The sequence below is a fragment of the Theobroma umbraticum genome, unplaced genomic scaffold (genome assembly GCF_002168275.2).
Source record: "Theobroma umbraticum cultivar Fairchild unplaced genomic scaffold, ASM216827v3 scaffold_30.0, whole genome shotgun sequence".
Taxonomy (NCBI): domain Eukaryota; kingdom Viridiplantae; phylum Streptophyta; class Magnoliopsida; order Malvales; family Malvaceae; genus Theobroma; species Theobroma umbraticum.
This window is the reverse complement of record NW_018397254.1, coordinates 9,482,495-9,504,610: the sequence shown is the minus strand read 5'-3', so window position 1 is coordinate 9,504,610 and position 22,116 is coordinate 9,482,495. Positions and strand designations below refer to the sequence as shown.

The 22,116-nt window shown below is 38.9% G+C and overlaps 3 protein-coding genes across 8 annotated transcripts; 1 reads left to right on the top strand and 2 right to left on the bottom strand.

Annotated features, from left to right (window-relative positions):
- Positions 1-470: 470 nt before the first annotated feature.
- Positions 471-2,114, bottom strand: LOC110412001 (non-specific lipid transfer protein GPI-anchored 11-like). The gene is given in 4 exon segments (XM_021422402.2): positions 471-823; positions 1,098-1,124; positions 1,646-1,906; positions 1,909-2,114. Coding segments are annotated over 4 exon segments (528 nt in total). The 5' UTR covers positions 2,000-2,114; the 3' UTR covers positions 471-674.
- Positions 2,115-6,988: 4,874 nt separating this feature from the next.
- On the bottom strand, positions 6,989-15,448 carry LOC110414376 (Protein phosphatase 2C family protein). 6 transcript variants are annotated; one of them, XM_021425521.1, is made up of 10 exons: positions 15,111-15,448; positions 13,134-14,827; positions 12,233-12,363; positions 11,668-11,734; positions 11,211-11,298; positions 10,770-10,939; positions 9,697-9,840; positions 9,316-9,444; positions 8,740-8,915; positions 6,989-8,051 (listed from the first exon to the last, which is right to left on the bottom strand). In XM_021425521.1, the coding sequence occupies exons 1-10, from the start codon at positions 15,328-15,330 to the stop codon at positions 7,985-7,987; spliced, it is 2,886 nt and encodes a 961-aa protein (XP_021281196.1). In that variant the 5' UTR covers positions 15,331-15,448; the 3' UTR covers positions 6,989-7,984. The 6 variants fall into 6 exon arrangements, 5 of the variants coding, with proteins under 5 accessions (XP_021281196.1, XP_021281205.1, XP_021281222.1 ...); XM_021425530.1 differs by having other exon boundaries at positions 6,989-7,905; XM_021425547.1 differs by having other exon boundaries at positions 13,134-14,811; positions 15,111-15,310.
- Positions 15,449-18,669: 3,221 nt separating this feature from the next.
- LHCB6 (light harvesting complex photosystem II subunit 6) lies at positions 18,670-19,718 on the top strand. The gene is made up of 2 exons (XM_021431376.2): positions 18,670-18,979; positions 19,068-19,718. The coding sequence occupies exons 1-2, from the start codon at positions 18,765-18,767 to the stop codon at positions 19,615-19,617; spliced, it is 765 nt and encodes a 254-aa protein (XP_021287051.1). The 5' UTR covers positions 18,670-18,764; the 3' UTR covers positions 19,618-19,718.
- Positions 19,719-22,116: the final 2,398 nt, after the last annotated feature.

Below are 22,116 nucleotides of genomic sequence, written 5' to 3'. Positions count from 1 at the left end.
TGTTCTCTTAGAAAATTTAAATGCATAATAGTCCTCGAGAGTAAGTTAGAACAGAAATTCCATTTCCAGCCCATCAAAGGCTTTGTGCAACTGGGCCTAGGTGGTGAAACCTCTTGTCATTTCCATAAGCCGCCAAAAACAATGGTGCATTGAAGAAGCCGTAGATGCTGACGGTTTGTTTTAGGCTGTCGACTTCTCACAGTCTCCTCTGATTGCGGCCAAAGGGTTGAGAACGTCAATTTTTTCGCAACCAAAACCAACAAAATCTCTTTACACAAAGGAAGGTTCCAGCGTTTCCCGTAAGCAAGAAAAGCAGTCAAAAGCTGTAGCACCATGAAAACCCGATAAGGAAAATGATATTGATTCTGCAGTCTAAAACACCCAATGGGTTCATGTTACAGAACACTTTGGTTCTAAGCCCTAACCAACAGCACTGTTAATTAAACCTATTAAATTAGAAATATAAATGGTAAACAAATAGAATACTAGTAAATATTGAACTAATGATGGTCCAAAACTCACACAAAGTTTCCAGTAACCCACAAAATGAATGCTATCTACTACAGTCACACATGAAAACAAAGGGGAGGATAATCCCCAAGAACAAACTAAACATCAAAATGGTCTCTCATATGATACCTCTCCCTCCGCTCAAATTATCACTAACATTTAACTCAGTAGCCAGAGACTAACATAACTATGAGGCCTAAAACAAGAGATCCAATTGAAACAGAAAGCACTGAAGAGCCTGAGCTACCGGGAGCTGGTGCCGGTGCTACCTCATTTGCTCCTTGGAATGTGGTAGGCGCACCCGCTGTTGCACCTACAAATTTGGCACAAGGTTTGTATAATGCTTTAGTAAAACCAGGGCCATCAAAAGAAACCTGAGAAGATACGCTTGTTAAATTGAAGGGGTGACAGTTTTAGTTCTGAAGGGAATGTTGCACAAGAGATTTAATTTAGAATTAGGATTGAAGTTGGATTTACCATTCTGTGAGATTTATTAAAAAGGAAAATGATGTAAAAAATTCAAACAAAGAGAGAAACAACAGCCGGATATCTCTGTCCAGATAAGGATCAGATTTATCAGAACATACCTGGCGCACCGGCAGGAGCCAGAGATACTGCCAAAAACAAAACCCATATTATTACTCATCAGTTCTAAAACCCAAAATATCTTCGTTTCTTTTACTCGTTAATGAATGACATGAAACTGGATGCTTCATTTCTTTTCCCAAAAAATTCTAGAAAAATAAATTATAACTAACACATAATACTCAAGTTTTCCGTCTGCCTAAAAGGAGAATTTACAACCAAAAATGACAGGGGAGCAAAGGTTTTCCCCATGGAAATGACACAGTTTACCCAAACAAACCCATAGGAGCTTTGCAGGGAACTGTTTTTTCTTAATAGGTGTGAATATAATATACCATCGAGACAACCAGAAAGGTTACAACTACGGTGAAGATTCTCCAATTTGTGTTATAAACAATCAGCAAAACACAACCCTCAAAAACTCCATGCAATTGAAAATTCCCTTCCAAACAAATTCTTGAACAAAAATTAACCACATTCGCCACCATCCTATACGGCGTGGGAATAAAAAGAAAAAGTAAAGAAAATCACAGAAAGCTAAGTCACTCACTTGCGCAGTTGGTGGCAGAAGGAGCAGAGACTTTGCAAGCTGCAGGCAAAGTCATGGCCTTGGTAACATTCAGAGTAACACCCAAAGAAGCACTGCTCTTAAAAGCCTCGCACAAACACTCAGCATCTGTTTTCAGCACAGTTTTCAAGCCAGCACAACATGAGCCTTCCGGCTTAGAGACCTCACTCCCACTCGACACAAACGACAAACAATCCGCCATGTTCAAGATCAAAGACGAGCAGTCGACGGAGGATGAGGAAGTGATGGCGCCGCCGCGTGGTGGTGGGCAGCAGAAGCGGCCCAGACTGAGAGAATGGCAATGGTCAAAGCAAGAGAGAATTTTGGTGGTGCCATTGTTGGGAGAGGGACAAGAGAGGGAGTTGAGAGGCACAGTGGGCTTTGGTTGTCCTCGAGGCTAAGGGGGTAAATGGGAGTTCTTTGGTGTAGTTAAAACAAGTGAAAGTAGGGGAAGGGGGTGGGGGGATTTATGGCGGAAGAAAGAGCAGAGAGAGGGGGGCATGTGCGCACGCTAGTCGGTGCAATGAGTAGCGGAAGGGTGTACGTGTCATGGTTCCCATGATCCAAGTTTGCATATATTATTATTATAGAGAAGAGTTTTTTTGAATTTTGAAATTTTTTGTTTTTTTTTTCAATTTAAATCATAATATTTTGAAATGATAAAGTCCTTGGTAAAAATAACTGACAAGGATAGAGATCTTTTTTTGGTTTTTTATTTAATTTATTATGGTAATAAGAGTTGTACAACTAATATTGAATAGGTAATTTTTTTTTAAATAAGGTAAGCTGGTGATTTTGAAAACAAATCACTTTTTATTATTTATCTTTTGTAAGCATGACAATTTTTAAATAAAGAAAAATTATTAAACTATTTTTTATCACATGATTAATTGGTTTTAATTACATTAAAGATAAAGAAAATTAGTAAATAATTAAACTAAATATGAGTTGTTACAATTGAGTGTCTATTGCCTATTGATGTAGATAGGGGGGAGGAGCAATTTGAAATTTACTTTAATTGATAGAAATATTTTTTTAAAAGAACAAAAATTTTGAAATTTTGCAAAGAAAAGAAAAAGAGATGAAAACAAAATACTCACATCACATGGAGCCATGTTTGGCTACTAAGATTCTAGAGAAGGGGTGTTGATAATTTGATGCTATCATTTTGCATTGGAGTGAGAAGTGGCAAATAGGGCAGTGTTGAGTGTTGAGTGTTGGACCACTCATGTGCATACCCATATAACAAAATTTCCTCCACCTTTTCTTCTTACTTTTTCTTAGTGCAATGTGGCTTTACCTAACCAATATTTTGTACAAAATGGTAGTATGAGGTCAAAAGGAAACAACATTTGCCAATTGCTTACTTTTTTATTTTAATAAACTTTGCAAACCAAAAAACATTTGTTTATCTTTCAATTCCAATTTATAAAGTAATTTAATGACTACAACTACTACATCTGTCGAGGACAAATCTATGAAGAATAGAGGGTTTGAAAAAATTTAGCAGCAAGTAATTTATTGTTTTTAGTACTATCAAAAGAGATTGTTAATGTAATAAAAATTGTCCAATAAATAATGAAGATAAAATTTAAAAAATTCAAACAAATAGAAAATTATATGAATTTTAATTTTTTATTTTTTCACTATGAAAACCTTTCATCACCTCCTCGATAAAATAAAATTTATTCTAATAACTACCATCAACGCGCACTATTCGTATAGCTTTGAAGTCTCATATTCTAGACTATACAAATTATTATATAAATTCACCCTCATTAAGATCATGTTGCCTTTTGTGATTTTTACCACTCCACCATTAGCAGAACATTCATATCTTTTAAATTTTAGTAGACTAAATGACATTAGATTCTTATACCTCTTTGGAACATAAACCACACCACTTAAAAAGCATACAATCCCATCAAATATTTTGATTCTCACAACTCTAAGACCATGACCCTAGTAGTTGACTTATCACCTAAAAATTTCCAACCACTGTTTTTGAAACAAACCAAAATAATCCTTTTGAGAGTATACATAAGTGAAACAAGCATAATCTAAATACCAACCATCATTAAAATTTGCTTCCATACCTTCAAAAATTGCAAAGATAATAACTACAATTATCATCGTTGGTAACAAAAACACATTACAATACTTTCGTCTCATTTTGCAAGACAATTCCTATGAATAAGTGAATGTGTCCATACATTTTTCATCAAAAGCAGTTAACCTCACCAAATCTAAACTTATCACCTTTAGATCCATTATGGGCTGACTTGTACTTCTAAACCTTAACCACCAATATCAAGTAAATCAAATCTCTACCTTTTTCTTTACTGTTCTTTCAAGCTTCACTGGGCATTCACATTACTTGTACTTGTTTTAATGTTATTGTGTTCTTCTTGTAAATCAAAGATTCATATCTCATAGGAGTATGGAAACGATACCTTCTCTTCTTCCTCCACCTTCATATCAACTTTTTTCAATTGATCGATAATCTCATCAAAAACTTGTTCATATGCTTTACATGATTTCATTTTCCATTTTATGTTCAAGTGATACAACTTTTGTCTAAATTAGAACTTGTTAGAAAGATTTTTTGCTAAATCGATTTTCTCTAACTTTACTCACAACTCTATAACAAATTTCTTATCAATAGCATTACTAAACATATTTATTCTTGATGCAAATTCAAATAGTGCTAATACATATTTCTTCTAACTCTACTTATTCAACACCCTTTACACCATCTGATTGTCCTTTTTACTTCCTTAGCATCGAACGCATTAAACTTTTTGCGTTAAGAGGTCTTTTATCCTTTTTTATTATTATGTGAAACTAGTCTCAATTGAGAAATTTATAGAATTAGTTATTATCGACATCCTTTTTATATCTTGATCTATTTAATCTAAAATTTTGATATTAATTTGTCATGAAAATTACTTAAAAATAACAAAGAAATTCTGGAATCTTTATTAATATAAAATTAGTTCTTTTTTTTTCTTTTCTTTTTGTTCTATATTGAAAGTATAGCTTTGAGTGGATTGAGAATTGAATGTCCTTTGTTTGTCGTTTCAGCAGCAAATTTGTGCCGAAACTGAAGCTCTAAACCGAGCATTTTGACTCGAAAAGAAGAATAAAGGCGAGGGCTTATCCCCATTTTCACTTTTGGACGCAACACTTCATTATCAAAATGGTAAGTAAATAAGTATTATACCACCTATCTTAGGTTGTCGAGATTTATAAGTAAATATATCAAAAAATAAAAAATAAACAAATGTACACATAAAATAAATAAAACTGTATTCATATCCTGGACGTAAAAGAAAAAAAATGATACAAGTTGATCAATAATAATTAATTTACAATTTTATATGAATCGTGATTAGAAAACAATTATATTATATATATATATATTAAATTTTATATTTAAAATAATAAAAAAATTAAAAATTAACAAGTGATGACCTTCTTCTTTGTCTCCGTTAAGATTCAATTGTTTTACTAAAGTTAAAAATTAAAATGTTAAAGAAATTTGACTGTCACCCTGCCATCTGTTAAATGGCCTTGGAATCATTTGGCGATGCTTTGCTTAATTAATGCGATGGGGTCCATCAACATTGCATGTAGCAAGGTGTCTCTCTCCAATTTCCAAAAGCGTTTCGCATGGAATTTGAAAAGTTTTGAGTGGAAACCGCAAGCCGAAAAGGCCCAAATGAGCTGTGCACTGGCCTACATGATTACAGTAACTTGCCATCTTGATTTCTACATTAAATAGTTCAAAACTTTCGTGATCCCCTTTTTCGTTTGTAGTAATTAATTTAATCACTGCTATTTATATATGTATGTATTTATTTATTTTATTTGCATTTGTCTTTTGCCTTTGTGGGTCTCCTAGAATTGCTATGTCTCTCGGATTCATTGTAATCGTGAATCATTGGTGTGATTGGTTGCAAGTGAAGTTGACCGATGACCTAATTCATTCTCTCGATGTAACGCCACACAAATGTTGAACCAAGCCAACCATCGGAACTTCAAATCCTAAATTTGGTAATTATGATAATAATTTGATCAAATTGATTTACGTAGGAAAGTGAAAAGGATAAGTGCAATTGGTCACTGAACTTTGGCTTCTTAAATGATGATTTTAGTTCAAATCCATCTTCCACAAACTATAAATTAACAAGGAAAAATTAAAAATAACAAAGAAACTCATTCAGCTTTATCTCACTGATCTCCACAGATGCTCTTGGACTTTTGGCAATGGAAAATGCTTTCTTGTTGCAGTATGATGAAACAAGGCTTTCTCTTTCCGCCTGTGGCATGCATGCCAACCCGAAGATATGATTCCAGATGCTTGCGAGGGCATGTTTAAGGGGGACCCAAACCAAGGGAAAAGACTGGCCTCTTTTATTTAGCAGCGGGGAATCGATTATCTTTGAGAATGTCTATGTTTTAGGGGTAAAAGGAAAAAGGAGAACAAATTTTCACTTGCAAAAAGCGGTGGATTTATTTCAAGTAATGATGGGAAATTATCATATTAGTCAAACAAATCATACAAGTTGTCTTCAAGCCAGTTTGAGTTTTGAAATTTTGTCGATGCTTCCCCTCCACCATTGTTATAATTTTGGCTGGGAAACATCATTCATCCACCAAATTAGGCTTTGTTGGGTGGTGGGGTGTACGGCTTTAGCTCACAGCATATTCCTGTTTATTTTATTTATAACCAATGTTATTGTTCCGTCCACAATAATGGGGGGATACGTATTTCTTAGAATTTGAATCATTCCAACTTAAAACTGGTTCCTTGAAAGGAGAAAATGTAATGTAAGTCAGTTTCACAAAGTGACCAATGCCCTGTAACAGAAAGGTGGTGGAAATCTTTCCTTCTTTTTGGGATTAGATTATAAAACGAAAGGATTGTAAAGCATGAAGAAACCTATATTTTTCAATTGGTTCTGCAACTTGATAACCAAAGAGGAGGGGGGGGCAAAGAACTCTTGGTAGGGAGTAATCCCGAATTGTGGAATCAAGCCCAATAATTTAACCACAAGGCAAGGAATTCGATACCAGATGGAACTTTCAGTGGTGGAGTCGAAGGCTCAATGCCAACGTTGATTCCTGCACCCAAGATTTTATAACGTTTCCTCTTTAAGTATTTCTTGCTTTGCCTCGACAAGTCAATTTCTAATTTTCAAGTTTGTAGTTTGACGGATTATGAGTCAATCCTTATTCGTGATTACTTATATTTAGGATCTTTGATGATAATAAGTTGATAATGGCTTTGTAATCTAATTCCGATTGTGTGCTTTGAAGGAAAATAGGTTCTTCCATTAAGTGTAAAAGAAATTGAATAGTCCAAGAACTCTAATGATATGATTACAGAATGTGTTCTCAATTTGGCTAAAGGGAAAATAGCTCAAATCAGCTTTGTCCCGGAATCTGGGTATTGTTTGCTATTTCAACTCGACCAAATTTCCTGCTAACATATACCACGAATTCATGATCATATCATCATTGTTTCTGCAAGCAAAAAGGGCCATCAAAGGATTCCGGGTGACCCCAATGAGATGAAACTGTAAGAAGTTACAATGTAACTTAGACCAAGATTAATGCCAGCTTCCGATAATTATCTTACATCACTTCTGATAACTTATTTTCAAATGTGATCGGCGGGGCAGCAAGCTCTATCCAACTTGCTTAAATAAAAACCTCTGCTATCAGCTTAAAATATCTGCCTTTTGGTTCTAGAGATGCAGTTAGTCTCCATATGCCTGTATTTCAATGGTTACGATGCACTGATTGAAGGTGCCAGGGTAACAGAAGTTGTGCTCACCCCCTTTAGTGCAGCGGCACCAAAGTTCAATAATTGTGATCTTAGCAAACAGGTAGTAACGACATTAATTCAGACCAGTCCATGCCCCGTAGGAATGGCTATCTTTAGCTCCTTCGACAAGAAAGCAATTACAAAGAAATGAAGGATGTGTAAGGACCTTATCCCTAACAATATGATTAACTCCATTTGGTAAATTGCAAAGACATGAACCAATCACTTCACAAGACCCACATTGATGGCACACCGACATGCATGGATGCCTTGTGTAACAAAACACATTTGGTACGAGGCAATGCATGTGCTGGAAAGGTTGTTTATTATCTAATAGTTTGCTAGTTGTTGGTCAGATAGAGCTACTGGATCCTGCTTGTCCTTCCTTCAGCCAGAGAAAGATCTGGAGCTATTGAGAGACCAGGGATGATGGCAGTATATGAGAAATTCACTCAAAAGAGAAAATAATTAATAGCGTATTCACAATTTTAATTCATCTGCACAAAATGCAATCTCCTTCCATAGCCAGAGGGACTATCCTCACGAGAAAATGACCTGTAGTACAGTATTCCATAAAAGAAAATCTTCGTAACTATTTAACCAAAACAAGAAAATAGTGCCTCTCTGTTGGCCTGAAATTTTAACTTTTACTTCAGACCTCAACTCAATGAGTTTCAGCACTTGCCCGGTGTGTTTTATTTCAGTCAAGCTCAGATACACAACTTCAAGCATTATTCAAATTCAAATAATTTGTCAAGGCCACTGAATCACCAAATTAACCCTTTGAGACCCCAAACTGCTACAATAACTACACCAATACCAATATCCAAGTCTAACTAATATGGAGTGGACAATCCCACAGGTTTGATAGGAATTAAAACATCATGATAAAACTAAACATGGTTTAACTGAAGAACTTGTACTGCTTTCTCACCATGACATGCAATAATAAATGAACCAAAAATAGTTGACACTGCTCCAATATCAAGATACTTTCCCCCTAAGAATGGGATCAATGATCTTCAGATAAATTTATTAAATTAACAGGAATCACAAGAATGGCAAGATAGAATCCTTAATGGGCAAACAAGGGTTCACTTTTGAAAAGCTTAGGCTGGCAACAGTCAGCCATATTTCTTTATAATGATCTTATAACTTATCTTAAATGACAGGCTATTATACATATGTAAATTCCCACGTGATATAGCTCAAATTTAAACCAGGGAAAAGAGACCAAACTTACTGTACATGATTGCTGAATCGCCTTTTCACCAATGACACAATAACAGTCACGTCATCAAGCTTGCCACCCCTATATCCCACATATCCAGCGGCCTGAGCTTCATCCGCAAATGGACTCCTAACAGATGATAACTGACCAACCTCTTGCGCTCTGGTTGCCAAGAGTTTTGCTATTTCCTGCAATAGAAATGCACTTACACCCAAAGAAAAGGCATCTATAAAGACAGAGTGAGTTTTACAAAGATTAAAACACCAGCTTTTATTATCAAAAAAAAAAAAAAACAGCTTTTATTAGAAAACTAATTAGCTGTAATTGTTTGGGATTGAGACCAGAATTTCACTTTAATAGTCAATTAGTTGATGTTATACAGCAATATTTAGGGTGGACCCTAGCCAAAAAGGAAAGCTCGTTGTTGCAATCACCATTTTGAATTTGCTGCTCAAATCTAGTACAAGCTATGAAAGAAATGTAGGATTACTATGTTCATAACACCGGATTTTATCATATCAAGCACATAACTTATTGCATTTCACTATTTGGGAAAAGAAATGGAAATGTAGCAACACTGATAAGCACCTGAGGCCTCAAACTCTCTTGCAATGATTTGACGACAATTGAAGCTATATCTTGCTCATATAAATTATCAAAAAGTCCATCACTTGCAGTGACAATTACATCACCTTCATTCAAATCAATTCTGTAAACCTGGAAGACACCAGCAGCCATTGTGTCACAGATTGAACTTTTTTTTTTTTCATTTTAAGAGGAGTGGGGAAGGAGGGGTGGAGGGGAGGCAAACCTTTCACCTTCCACTTTGAAACATAAATGAAATTCAACAGATGTTTGATAGGACGTGTTGTTCAAATCAGCTTTTCAAAGATCAGGGTTTAGGGTTTAGAAACGGAATAATAAAGAAATTATAAGTATGCATTAGAAATGTAATTCAAACCATCATACCTCCACAAAGTCAGAGGGATTGTCTCCTCTTTTAATCTGTAAGGGAAAATTGAACTCATAAACCATCGGAGAAGACCTCTTAAACACAGCGCCGTTTCTTATAATTATAAAGCCTGAATCACCAATATAGGCCACATGGAGAGCCTGTAGATTCAAATTGTCAACACAAAGGTATTGCCTTCAAAGCATGAGTCGCAAAAGGGAGAACCAAGCACATTTTCAGCTCTTTTTTTCCCTTGACAAAAACCACGCCATTAAATTATTGAGAAAATACAATGTAGTTGTCCGGAAAAAATAAATTTGACTTCCAAACAGTCAGCATTAATCCTTGGTCCATGCATATTTTGGTGAACAGAACTTTTACTTGTTTGCTTATATTTACATTTAAGTGATTAAGTGACACTTATTCATACAAAATTACACATAATATAAGCAAAATATTAAATGTATACAGTGTATGGGTGAGCATTATAAACTTGTGGAACTATGTTGCCATTAGATCCAACCCTAATACAAGAAACTCTTTGTTTCAATCTCACTAGTGCAGACCCTATCTGTTTGTTCAACAATTGAAAAGAAAGCACAACGATTTTTGTTTTAGATTATTATTTTATAATATATTATTAATTCCAGGAAGCTATCTGATGGAGAAATGATCATACATAGATATAAGACTCCCAATATGAATTCAAATGTTTGTTAACCCGCTAGCCTTGCACTTCATGCAGACTACAAGAAGTTCAGGGAAAAGAAAATTTATAGAAAATATGGGGCTTATTCAAGATCTTGAGCAATCAAGATTTATCAAATGATGAGTCTATTTCTATATTCATTAAGTTACGATGCCTATAGTGAAGTAAATTAGGTTTTCTCAAGTTTCTTGACTCAAGGCTCATTAGTAAATCCCAGATTTGGTTGAATTTGGAGGTTATTGTGTTGGTTGGTCTGTGAGACTTAGTTTGATTGGGATTCCGTTGTATGTTCGCCCATAATAACTGAGAAAGTATAAAAAAAGGGGCACCTTTAGGCAATTTGCATAGAAGAAAAGCATCTCAAGTTAAATGACAACATACCCAATCATCAAAGTAAGCAACCAAAACTGTAGATGAACCACAAGATTGAGTTTTTGCAGCACCTCTGTTAAGGACCTCTACTGGGTCAGTTATTGGAACTCCATTTCTATCAGACACGATTTTTTCACAGTTTTCCATAAGTTCTTTTGCATGTAATCCAACACTAATCCCTGAAGAATAAAATATCAAACAAATAATTCAGCCCAGATGTGGCAAAACCTATGATGACATTTATTCTATTTATTAGTATGCTGTCAGAGATTCAACAATTGGTACAAAATATATCCGCAAAGTTTCTAAAGGGAATGTAAATTTGGTATGTATTGAAGCAATTCTGTCCTAATTAGCAAATACAAGGACAAAAAAGCAACACAAACTCATGCCATACAAAGACTCGGCTGTGGTGAGAACAAAAGAGGGGAAGGCTAAAAACAATAATACCTTCAAATGACCACTGACCAACTCCATCAGCAACACCAAGCCATTTCTGGCAAGCAATAAAATAAGCATCCTCTCCACCTGCGAAGGCCTGGAATTATTACTTTTCGAATTACTCACACAGAATTCTCAAACTCAAGTATAGCATGCATCAAAGTGTTCAGGCTACTGACAGCTTTCAAAATTAAATTTTTCAAAGGAAGCATTGGTACATGTAACATTAAGAAAAAGTTTACTCTCAGAAAAGTGGGAGAGATGCATTTCTAGGCATTATATGGATCAATAACATTAAAATGTCAAACTAGACAAAACCTGATGGTAAATTTAAGTAACAGAGAATTTTGATTTTGCTTTTATTCTATTTAAGAATAATTCCCGAAAGATTGCATGACAAAACAACTTTTCTGGCAAATCAAAAAAAATAATAGAGAAGGTAAAGTTTATGGCCATCATGAAGTACCTTAGTGGGATTTGGCAATAGAGCAGCACCAGAATATAAGAAAAATCCTGCTGTTGCAATTTCCTCCCTGTTTGCATACATTTACATAAGCAAACATGAAAATGGAAGAGAACTCCTCAAAAAATAACCCAGATACTTGTCCCGCTTATCATCTTTGATATGTTATGTTAGCAACTACTTTATATGGTTTTTGCCGGTCCCTACCCCCTACAAACCCCCCCCCCCCCCCCCTCTCCTCTACCCTCGCAAAAAAGGGCAGGGAAAATAATGATTGTTGTTTCCTCACATTTTCCACAAGCGCGTGAAGGATCAATCACCTATTCTAGAAAGAAATCATAATGAACACAACACCAATGGGGCCAAAAGACAATAGAAGAACCAAACTTTGGCCAGCCACTTCACCTTTCATATAAATTTGTTGAATAAGAATCTTATCAATGACATAAGCAATGCAGTGATCTATGCAACAGACAGAAACCTCCTTGCACAAAGTATGTAATCTAAGGGAGATGGTAAACTTGTTGTCTCATGTATCAATATTTCATTATGGCTACAGGCAGTGTACCTTTCCAAAATTGTGCCACCTGACAGTACTTCTACTCCTTTAAGCATTGGCACTCTAACTTCATTACCACTTCTTGCGCCACCTTCAGTTATCTCTTCTTTGAAACTTGATAAAGGTACACCCTCATCTGACTACAAACAACATAGATACAAAGAACTCTAGATCCTTTAATTTGATAGAACAATTAATTAACAAAATAAATTCAGGTGGTATAATAGGGGAATTCTTCATGATGATAATGCATTAGGCTTCAAAACAAAATATCTTACAGATAATAAGTGCTCATATGCACAGGGAGGCAGCATTTGAAAATTAGGAAGGGCATCATATTTAAGCCCCATCAATATTCTTTAAGGTAGTTCTAGATTTCTTCAACTTAATAAAACTTAACAATCTGAAGAATACATAATATGTTACCAGCATACTGTCATGAATCTTCCACAACTTAAAAGACATATAGCCAGAAAATCAAACCCAGAACATTCCTAAAGCCTTGGATTGTAGTTCATCTTTAGATGGTCATACTTAAATCCATTTCTATTTCTTTGCAGAGATTACAGCACTTCTCTTAGAATATTTAGATTAATGCTACCAGGTTATTAATATTTATCTTTCTTAGATCTCATACCTTATGTTTGAAAACTTAAATACTTGACATAAATTATGGATAAGAGAAAAGATAAATTATAGGCAGATGCAATGTGAGAGTGCTACAACTAATCACATATGAGCAACAGAAAAATTTTGGAGTATGGACTATCACAATAACCTCATTATCAGTTTCATAAAAAATTTATAGTATTACGTTTAATATAATGTTGACTGGGATGTTTATATTTGAATATAGATACCCAAAAGAAAGATGTGGTAGCTGCAAAAACAAACAAAAATAGAAACTAACCATTTTTGAGCTCTTAACTACATCGTCATCAACAGATTCTTCCACTGTCTTATGGACAGTTGCCTCATTGAGAATTGACTCAACCTCAGACAAAGTGGATCTTAGCTTATCTTCACCAACTACCATCACTAACTTTTTTGATGCATTTATGTTATGTTCCTCACCATGTTCTCTGGAAGACACAGGTAGATTTGCAAAGTTTTCACTAGCATCATCCTTGCCACTTTCCTGGAACTTAAGACTGTGAGGTACGTCCATTTTGGAGCAGGTCCCTAAAGAAGTAGATTGAGTTGTAGCTTCACTTTCAATATTATTTTCAGAAGCTGCCACTTCAGCACAAACCTCTTTCATTGCTAAATCCATCTTTGACTCTGTATTCAAAGTAGTACCCCCAATCTTAACTGTACTTTCAAGATTTCCATTAGAAGTACCAGTGTTTTCTTCCTGGAACTTAACACCGTGAGGCACTTCACTTTCAGAAGCAGACTCTAAAGAAGCTAATTGAGATGTAATAGCACTTTCGACAGCATAAGCTGCCAATGGAGGAGAAACCTTTTCTACATCAGGAACTAAATCGATCTTTGACACCATATTCAAAATAGTAGCCTCAAATTTACCAACATTCTCACCATTTCCCTCAGAAGCACCATTATTTTCTTTCTGGGACTTAAGACCATGGGGGACTTCAATTGTAGAACTGGACTCTGAAGAAGCTAATTGAGTAGTAATTTCACTTTCAACAGCAGAAACTGCCAATGGAGGAGAAACATTTTCTACATCAGGAACTAAATCCATCTTTGACACCATATTCAAAGTAGTGCCCTCACCATTTCCCTCAGAAGCACCACTATTTTCTTCCTGAAACTTAATACCATGGGGAACTTCAATTTTAGAACTGGACTCTAAAGAATCTAATTGAGTAGTAATTTCACTTTCAACGGCAGAAGCTGCCCTTGGAGGAGAAACCTTTTCTACATCAGGAACTAAATCCATCTTCGACACCATATTCAAAGTAGTGCCCTCAATTTTAACAATTTTCTCGCCATTTCCCTCAGAAGCATCAGTATTTTCTTCCTGGAACTTAACACCATGAGGCACTTCAGTTTTAGAATCAGACTCTGAAGAAGCTAATTGAGTAGTAATTTCACTTTCAACGGCAGATGCTGCCAATGGAGGAGAAACCTTTTCTACAACGGGAACTACATCCATCTTTGACACCATATTCAAAGTAGTACCCTCAGTTTTACTAATACTCTCACCAATTCCCTCAGGGACACTACTATTTTCTACTGTTGCAACATTATCAAGCTCAATAGAACCGTCTTTAGGATGTATATGCTTGGAAGAATCAACCGAACTTTTCTCAATCTCAGTGTCATTACCGATAACAGAGGCAGCTTTCTCTTTAACAACTTCAACTACTCTGGTTGTATTACGTCTTGGTTTTTTCTTTGGTTGAGATTTAACTTTTAAGTTACGATCAACTTTCTTGCTGACAGACTCTCCTCCTTCAGGCTCTCCATCAGAAACATCAACTACATTACTACTGCTCATGACTTGTTCGTCCAAATCTTTCCCGCCAACTTGGGTAACAACCTCAACACTTTCATTGGTTGATTGAGATTGTTCCCCTTTATTTATTGCCATTTCCCTCGCATTTCCGAACCGGAAGATGATGCTGCCATCAGAACACTCTGCTCATTTCACCAATGCTCAAAATTATAAGGGAAAACAATAGCAACACCCATATATTTATTTAAGCTTCTTTTAGTTGATACTCTCCCTAGTTGTTTTCTGAAAGTTGCTAAAAAGCAAAAGCCAAATATTTGATTAGAAATAAGAAATGAATAAAATATAAAAACAAAGTTATGCATTCCATTCGTGGATTTTGTTATTCACAAGAGTTGAACAAACAGTGGATCCGATCATTCTAAAGTAACCAAAAACAGAAGGAATCATGAGTTTTGAACGGCGTACCGGTTACTGAAAGGATATCGACATCTCCAGGAACGGATTCCGAATAGGAATTCGAGCATCTGGAAACGAACTGGTGACCGACTTTAGGCTTGGCAGCGGATAGGCGAAGCGTGTGAAAAGGCAGTGGAGGGAGGCGGAAGGGACAGAAGAGTGGTTGGTTACAGCAGGAGTAGCTCAAGGAGCGAGCTTCGAGAGAAGCGAAGAAGAGATCTGCAGCCATAGCCAAACTACACACCCATTTTATGTCGTAGGAAGTCGTGATTGTTGGCGAAGGAAGAGGAAGAGAATGGCCATGCTCGTTTTAGGAGCCAAGTGTGGGGAATTCATCCTCTTTTGGGGATAAGGAAGTTATAGGCGGGGATCGGCTGTTGGTAGGCAAGGTTCAAATCTACAGTTTATGTCTAACACGTGTCAAAAGAAAGAAAACTGTAGTTAAAAATAAAAAGCTGTATTATTTAACAAATTTTGTTTTGATTTTATAGATATGAAATCTCGGGCATCAATTTTTGCCCACAATCCTGATGCAAAGCATGCTTGTGCATGGTGAGATGGGCCAGATGGTTTTAAGGTTTTGTATTTTACAAGATTACCCACAAAGTTATAAATTTTTTAAAAAAATATTCCATAAAAAATTTTTCTTACACCGTTCTCTATCTCTACATGCCAATATATATATAGATAAAAGACAGAATTTGAAAGAGAGTTTTAGAAAGAAAGTTATTAATATTTAATTTTAAGTATTTATACATTTTTTATTTTTGCATTAATGAAATGATATTTTTGTGATTTGTTGATAGTGTATAAAAATTATATATTGTCAATGCATTAAATATAAATTCCATTTTATTATGAAACAAGTATAGGCTATAGCTCATCCCATAGAGTGAAGGTTTCTCAATAGAGGTGACAAATTGATAAATTTTAATTTGAATTGTTTTGATATTAAATTAAGTTTGAATTTTTTAAGATTTTAGGTAAGTTATAATTAATTTAACATATTTTTGAATTTAAATTATTTTAAGTTTGAATTATTTTAAATTTTAATTGTTTTGAGTTAAAAAAGTTTTTTAAAATCATATAATTTAGAATTCAAGTTGGTCCGCATTCAATTTTTTTTTATTTTTTATCAATTTGAATTTGGACTAATCAAATTTAAATTTTTCTAAAAGATTTTTCAATTGGTGTTGATTTTTTTGGCTGCTGTTATGGTAGAGGACCCGAGTCCATTGAATGAGAGCCGCTGGATTGGCACCTTTGAAAAGGAATCCTTTGGAAGTGATTACTAGCTATTTTCATCAAATCAATCACAGAGTTTGATTCCAAGTGAATTGATTTTAGCATATGCATCAAAATCAACAGTTGGACGTTCCTTTAGCATTCAACCTTGCATTCAATTTAGTTTAGTTGTCGGAGACTTGAAGTGTTATCAACTGCAAAAGCACGGGCAATTTTTATTTTCCGGAGAATTCATAGGCAAGTGTTCAATGAAAGAAACTCCAATTCATGGCAACATTTATCCTCGGCGGCCTTCATAGCCCCTCAATTATGGCAGTTGACGAAACTCCAATCCTTTCAAGGCTAAACCTTAACACTTAATTAAAAATTCTAAGCCAAAAACAACAGACTACTTTTGTCAGCTTCATTGTTGCTATAATCCAAAGTTTTTGGTCGCCATTGTTATAACCCATAGTACAATGCCCTTGACTTGAAGGCTGATCCCACTCTTAAACGAAAATAAATAAACTTTCAGTGGTTCTTGTACCGCGAATTATGAAATGAAAAATGTGAAATAATACGGTTGTTCTACCTTACACATTGAAAAAACCCAGCCCAATGAGAAAGATATTTTAGAATAGTAGTCGAGTTGCAATTTGTAATGGCAAGAACCCAAAGGAAAGACTAAACACTTCCTGAACTCAAACAAGCCAAAAAAAGTAACAGGAAAACCGGGTAGTGAGTTGTGGTCAATGACGTACGAGGAGGGCATCAACAGCATAAACAGGATCCACATCCCCAGAAGCATCAAAGCATATCCTTGGATAACTAAGATATTGGTGGACTGTACAAGGAACCAAAAAATAGAGGCAAATAACAGGTCCACGTGGTTGGGCGCAACGTGGAGATGTGGATGGACCTTAACCTCCCCATTGGTCCGAATCTATCCTCGTTACTTGCTTAGGATATCCTGCCTCTAGATTTCATTATCCTACATGGCTCTCTACAAATCCTTCTGTTGATTCTGCGCGCCCCCGCGGCCCCGCCGCGGCCGCGCCTCGGCTTCGGCCCGCCGCCTGGCCGGCCGCCGCCGGGCTCAGGGCAGCCGGCCCGCGCGCCCGGGCGATGCGGCGGCCCCGCGCCGGCCAGCGCCGCCAGCGCGCGGGGGCCGCCCGCGCGCGCAGACGCGCCCCGGACCCGACCTCGCCCGCGGCGGCCGCGCTGCCCCGCCGCGGTCGCGCGCCGCGCGTCGCCGACGCGCAGCCGCGCGCCGCGGCTGCCCCCCCGCGCGCCCGGCGCCGGGGCCGGCGCCGCGCCGGGGCGACCGGGCCGCCCGCGCCGCGCCCGCGACTGCACGCGCACGGTCGCGGCCCGGGGCGCGCGCCGCAGGGGCCCTGGCCGCCCCGTCGTCGACGCCGCCGAGGGCGCCCCCCGCGCGCCCGCGGGCGCGCGGCGCGCCCGCGCGCCGAGCGCGGCCGGCGCGCGCTCCGCGTCGCCGACAGCGCGGCCCCGACCCGCTGGGCCGCGGCCGCCGGCGGATCGGAGGCGGCAGGAGCGAGCGCCGCCGCCGCCCGGCCCGCGCGCGCCACCGCCGGCGCACGCGCCGCGCGGCGACGCGCAGCCCGACCTACGCACGCCGCCCGCCGCGCTGGGCGGCCCGCCGTCCGCCCCGCGCGCCCGCCGGGCAGCCCGCGACGGCGCGGCCGGGCGGCCGGCGGGCCGCCCGCGCGCCCGCGCCCGCCCCGGCCGGCGCCGCGCGCCCCGCGCCGGCCGGCGGCCCGCGCGCCGCGGCCGCGGGGGGCCGCGCGGCCGCGTGGCCGCGCCCAGGCGCCGCGCGCGCGCGGGCGCGGCCCCGGCGCCAGCCGGCCCCCGCGCGCCGCCCGCGCCCGCCCCCCCGGCGACCCGGCGCGCGCCGCGTCGCCCCGGTCCGAGCGCCGTCGGCCGCCCTCCCCGTGGGCCGCGCGACCGGCCCCCCGGCTGCCCCGCGCGGCGGCCGGCGCGCGCGCGGGCCGCGCGCTGGCGGCGGGAGCGCGGCCGCGCCCCCCTCGCGCCCCCGCCCGCGCGCGCCGTCGCGCGGCCCGGGGCCGGCCCGCGCCGGGCGCCGCCCCGGGCGGCGGCTGCGGGCAGCGGGCCGCGCGTGCCCCTGGCCCGCCCGCGGCGCCGCCCACCGGTGCCGCCCGGCCCCCGCGGGCCGCGTGGGCTCGCCCCGCCCGCCCGCGTCGGTGGCCGACCGCCCGCCGCGGCGCCGGGCGGCCCCCGCGCGCCGCGCGGCGCCGCCGGCCGGGCCCGCCGCGCCCTCCAGCGCACTCCGCCCCCGCACAAGTCACATACCTGATCAAAAAAAACTGACAAGTCCCCATTTGCGCCAGAAGCCTCGAGCACCACACTGTCATAGTTCAAGCCTAGGGAGCGGAGAGTTAGAGCAAAGAAAAAAAACAGATGGCTGCAACATCTGGGGCTGTGCTAAACGGGTTGGGGTCTCCATTTCTTTGTGGAGGAAAGAGGAGCCGGGCCCTGTTGGGTGCTAGAGTGACAACCCCTGCTTCTGGAACTAGGAAGTTGGTAGTTGTAGCTGCTGCTGCACCTAAAAAGTCTTGGATCCCGGGTGTTAGAGGTGGTGGCAACTTCATTAACCCTGAGTGGCTCGATGGATCGTATGTGTTCCCTCTTCCTTAACGGCCCTTTTTCCTTGTTTCGGTAATTCTACTTTGCTCTTAAGTTTTGCTCCATTTTAAACTGCAGCCTTCCTGGAGACTATGGATTTGACCCCCTTGGTCTAGGCAAGGACCCGGCATTCCTCAGATGGTACAGAGAAGCTGAGCTGATTCACGGGCGCTGGGCCATGACAGCTGTTGTGGGCATCTTCGTAGGTCAGGCGTGGAGTGGTGTTCCCTGGTTCGAGGCCGGAGCTGATCCAGGTGCAATAGCCCCTTTCTCGTTCGGCTCACTCCTGGGTACCCAGCTAATCCTTATGGGTTGGGTGGAAAGCAAGCGCTGGGTAGACTTCTTCAACCCACAATCTCAATCTGTGGAATGGGCCACTCCATGGTCCAAGACCGCTGAGAACTTCGCCAACTCCACGGGGGAGCAGGGCTACCCTGGAGGCAAGTTCTTTGACCCATTATGCCTTGCAGGAACCATCCAGAATGGTCTCTACATCCCTGATTATGACAAGCTCGAGAGACTCAAGCTCGCTGAGATTAAGCACGCTAGAATTGCCATGTTGGCCATGTTGATTTTCTACTTTGAGGCTGGCCAAGGAAAGACACCCCTTGGTGCTCTTGGCTTGTAAAGAAATAAATGTCATGCTGGTGTAGATAATTGAGTTATGTTTTAAAGGAAGGACAGTCGCGCAAGAAAAATGGAAATGTTATTGTTCGAACGTTGAGTTGATGAGTTCCCCTAGTAGTTCAAAATTCTTTCTTACGACTGAGTTGGCTCATACATGCCATAAGTCTTTAATATGTTTTAATACTGATTACTTCTGAAAATGTCTAATCTCATTGATTACACACAAGATGCTACCGATGTCTTATCAGTAACGAATGCCTAACGGCTCCTGGAGCCACTAGTTCCAAATTCTGCATAGTTCATTCCATGGAAATTCTCAAATAATAGAGGCTAAATTGCTAAAAGCCAAAGCATCAGCAGGACTAGTAATACTCATGGGAAAACAAATGGGATGGTTAACTTGTTCTGAAAATGCCAAATCCAAGGTTGCATTTGCAGATTTTTACTTAAAGTTGAACCATTAAGAAATCATCAAGAAGGCTGAGTGACACAGAAAGAATCAGATAGTTGATAAAATATAAAGACACAAGCAGATAAGCACTTTAAAATCTGTTTTCTAATGATATCCATTCATCCAACTTTACCAAGATAAACTAAAGGCCAACCCATCTTTCCGTCTATGGTTGAGTTAAACCAAGGGAATGACAGAACAGGGGGTTTCAACGGCCACAATGCCACTCTTCCTCATTCCACAATGCCACAGGGAGAGTGAGTGAGCAACAGCTGCCAGGTCCTCATACTCAACTAGCCACAGAGACAATTTATTAATAATCGAAACGTATCATGAGGACACCTGGCATAATTGGTCTATCAGGGAAACGCCCAGGAAAGAAAATTCTCATTTTATTACCACATTCTTAATAGCAACAATTGAAACTCCAGGAATGATCTGGTTATTACACAATTGCTATATTCAATGGAGGCAAATGACTTACTAAATTCAATGGAAAATTTCTTCTTTGGGATCATTGGCGCCATCCTATGAAGGATTTAGGCCTTGGATTGCTAAAAATCATTATGATTGTCAACACTGGAAATCAAATGCGAGGTTGTTTCAAATACCAGAATAATCATGTTGGAGTAATTAAAAAGATTAATAATTTTGATAATAATAATTTGTAAAAAAATTAATGTTTTATTTTTTCATAAAATATAATTATATTATTAAATTAACAAATATAAAAAATTATATTTATTCATAGATAAACTAAAGTTTACAATAAAAATTACTTGTAAAAAGATCTTAATGAGAAAATGAAAATTAGTTTATCAAAAATTATAACAGAAAGAAAACAAGAAATTATATTATTATACATGTAACAAATAAAACAAAGTAAAAACACACACACACACATATTTTATTTTTGAGTTTGGTACAAGGAATACTATTATGAAAAAGTAAAAATTTATAACAGTCATAAGAACAATTTTGGGAGGAAAACAAGTTTTTATTCACACATTACAAGACTAAAATTTTATATAGTTCTATTTCCAAAAAAAAAATGGTATATAGTTAAGTTTAATCACTTCAATTTGGTAATAAAAGTTCCCCACTATTTTGGATAAGATTTAGATCATCTCTAAGAGATTGATCTAATCACTCTCAATAATATTAGATCACTTATATGTAAAGCAACTAAGTTTCTTATCAAATACGGCTGATCTAATCACCATGTGTAGATCACTATGAATTTTGAATTAATCATCTAATACCAAACTTTATCATAAAGAAAAGGGAAAAATAAAAAGGTGTACGAAAATGTTTGGTATATTATATTATGAAAAATATTGTAAATATAATTACATTTTGGAAAATTTTGAAGAATTTTCATATCTTGTTGAATTTTATTACTATTATTTGTTGACTGTTTTATATTAATGGTCCAATTTTCATGCTTATAAATTGATTTATTTCTAAATTTTGGTTGACATGAAAAGATAAACAATGGATTCTATCTAGTGCAAACTTTCATTATATCTCAATTTCTTTTTGGTTTAATTGTGTGATTAGTTGGCAATTATGTTTTAGGTGTAGGCCTAACCTATTGGGATTAGTTAATGTAGGATGGCAATTTGGTATGTTAGTAGCCATTATCAAGTTGGGTTAATCTACAAAATAACTATGGAAACGATTTACCTTTGATTCAATTATTATTATTATTATTATTTTTCTTAGTTATCTCTTAAGAGAAAAAAAATATTTAATTTTTATAACTGTTGCAAATTATTTTGACATGCATTTAAATATTTAATTTAATAATAATATATCTCCAAATAAAAGATATTCCTTTTGAGAACCCTTTTCGAAATTGCAGGCAAATATTGTTTCCATCGACAGGGGCACAAAGCTAATTCGCAAAAGGACCGTTTCATTTTAGAGACTATGTAGAGAAAACGGAAGCGAGCTTCACAAACACACTGTAGGCAGGCAGGCAGCCAACCCCAGCCCAGTCCCGAGGTTACCGGGTTCCCAAATCCCCAAATCTAGCTAATCCCCCCC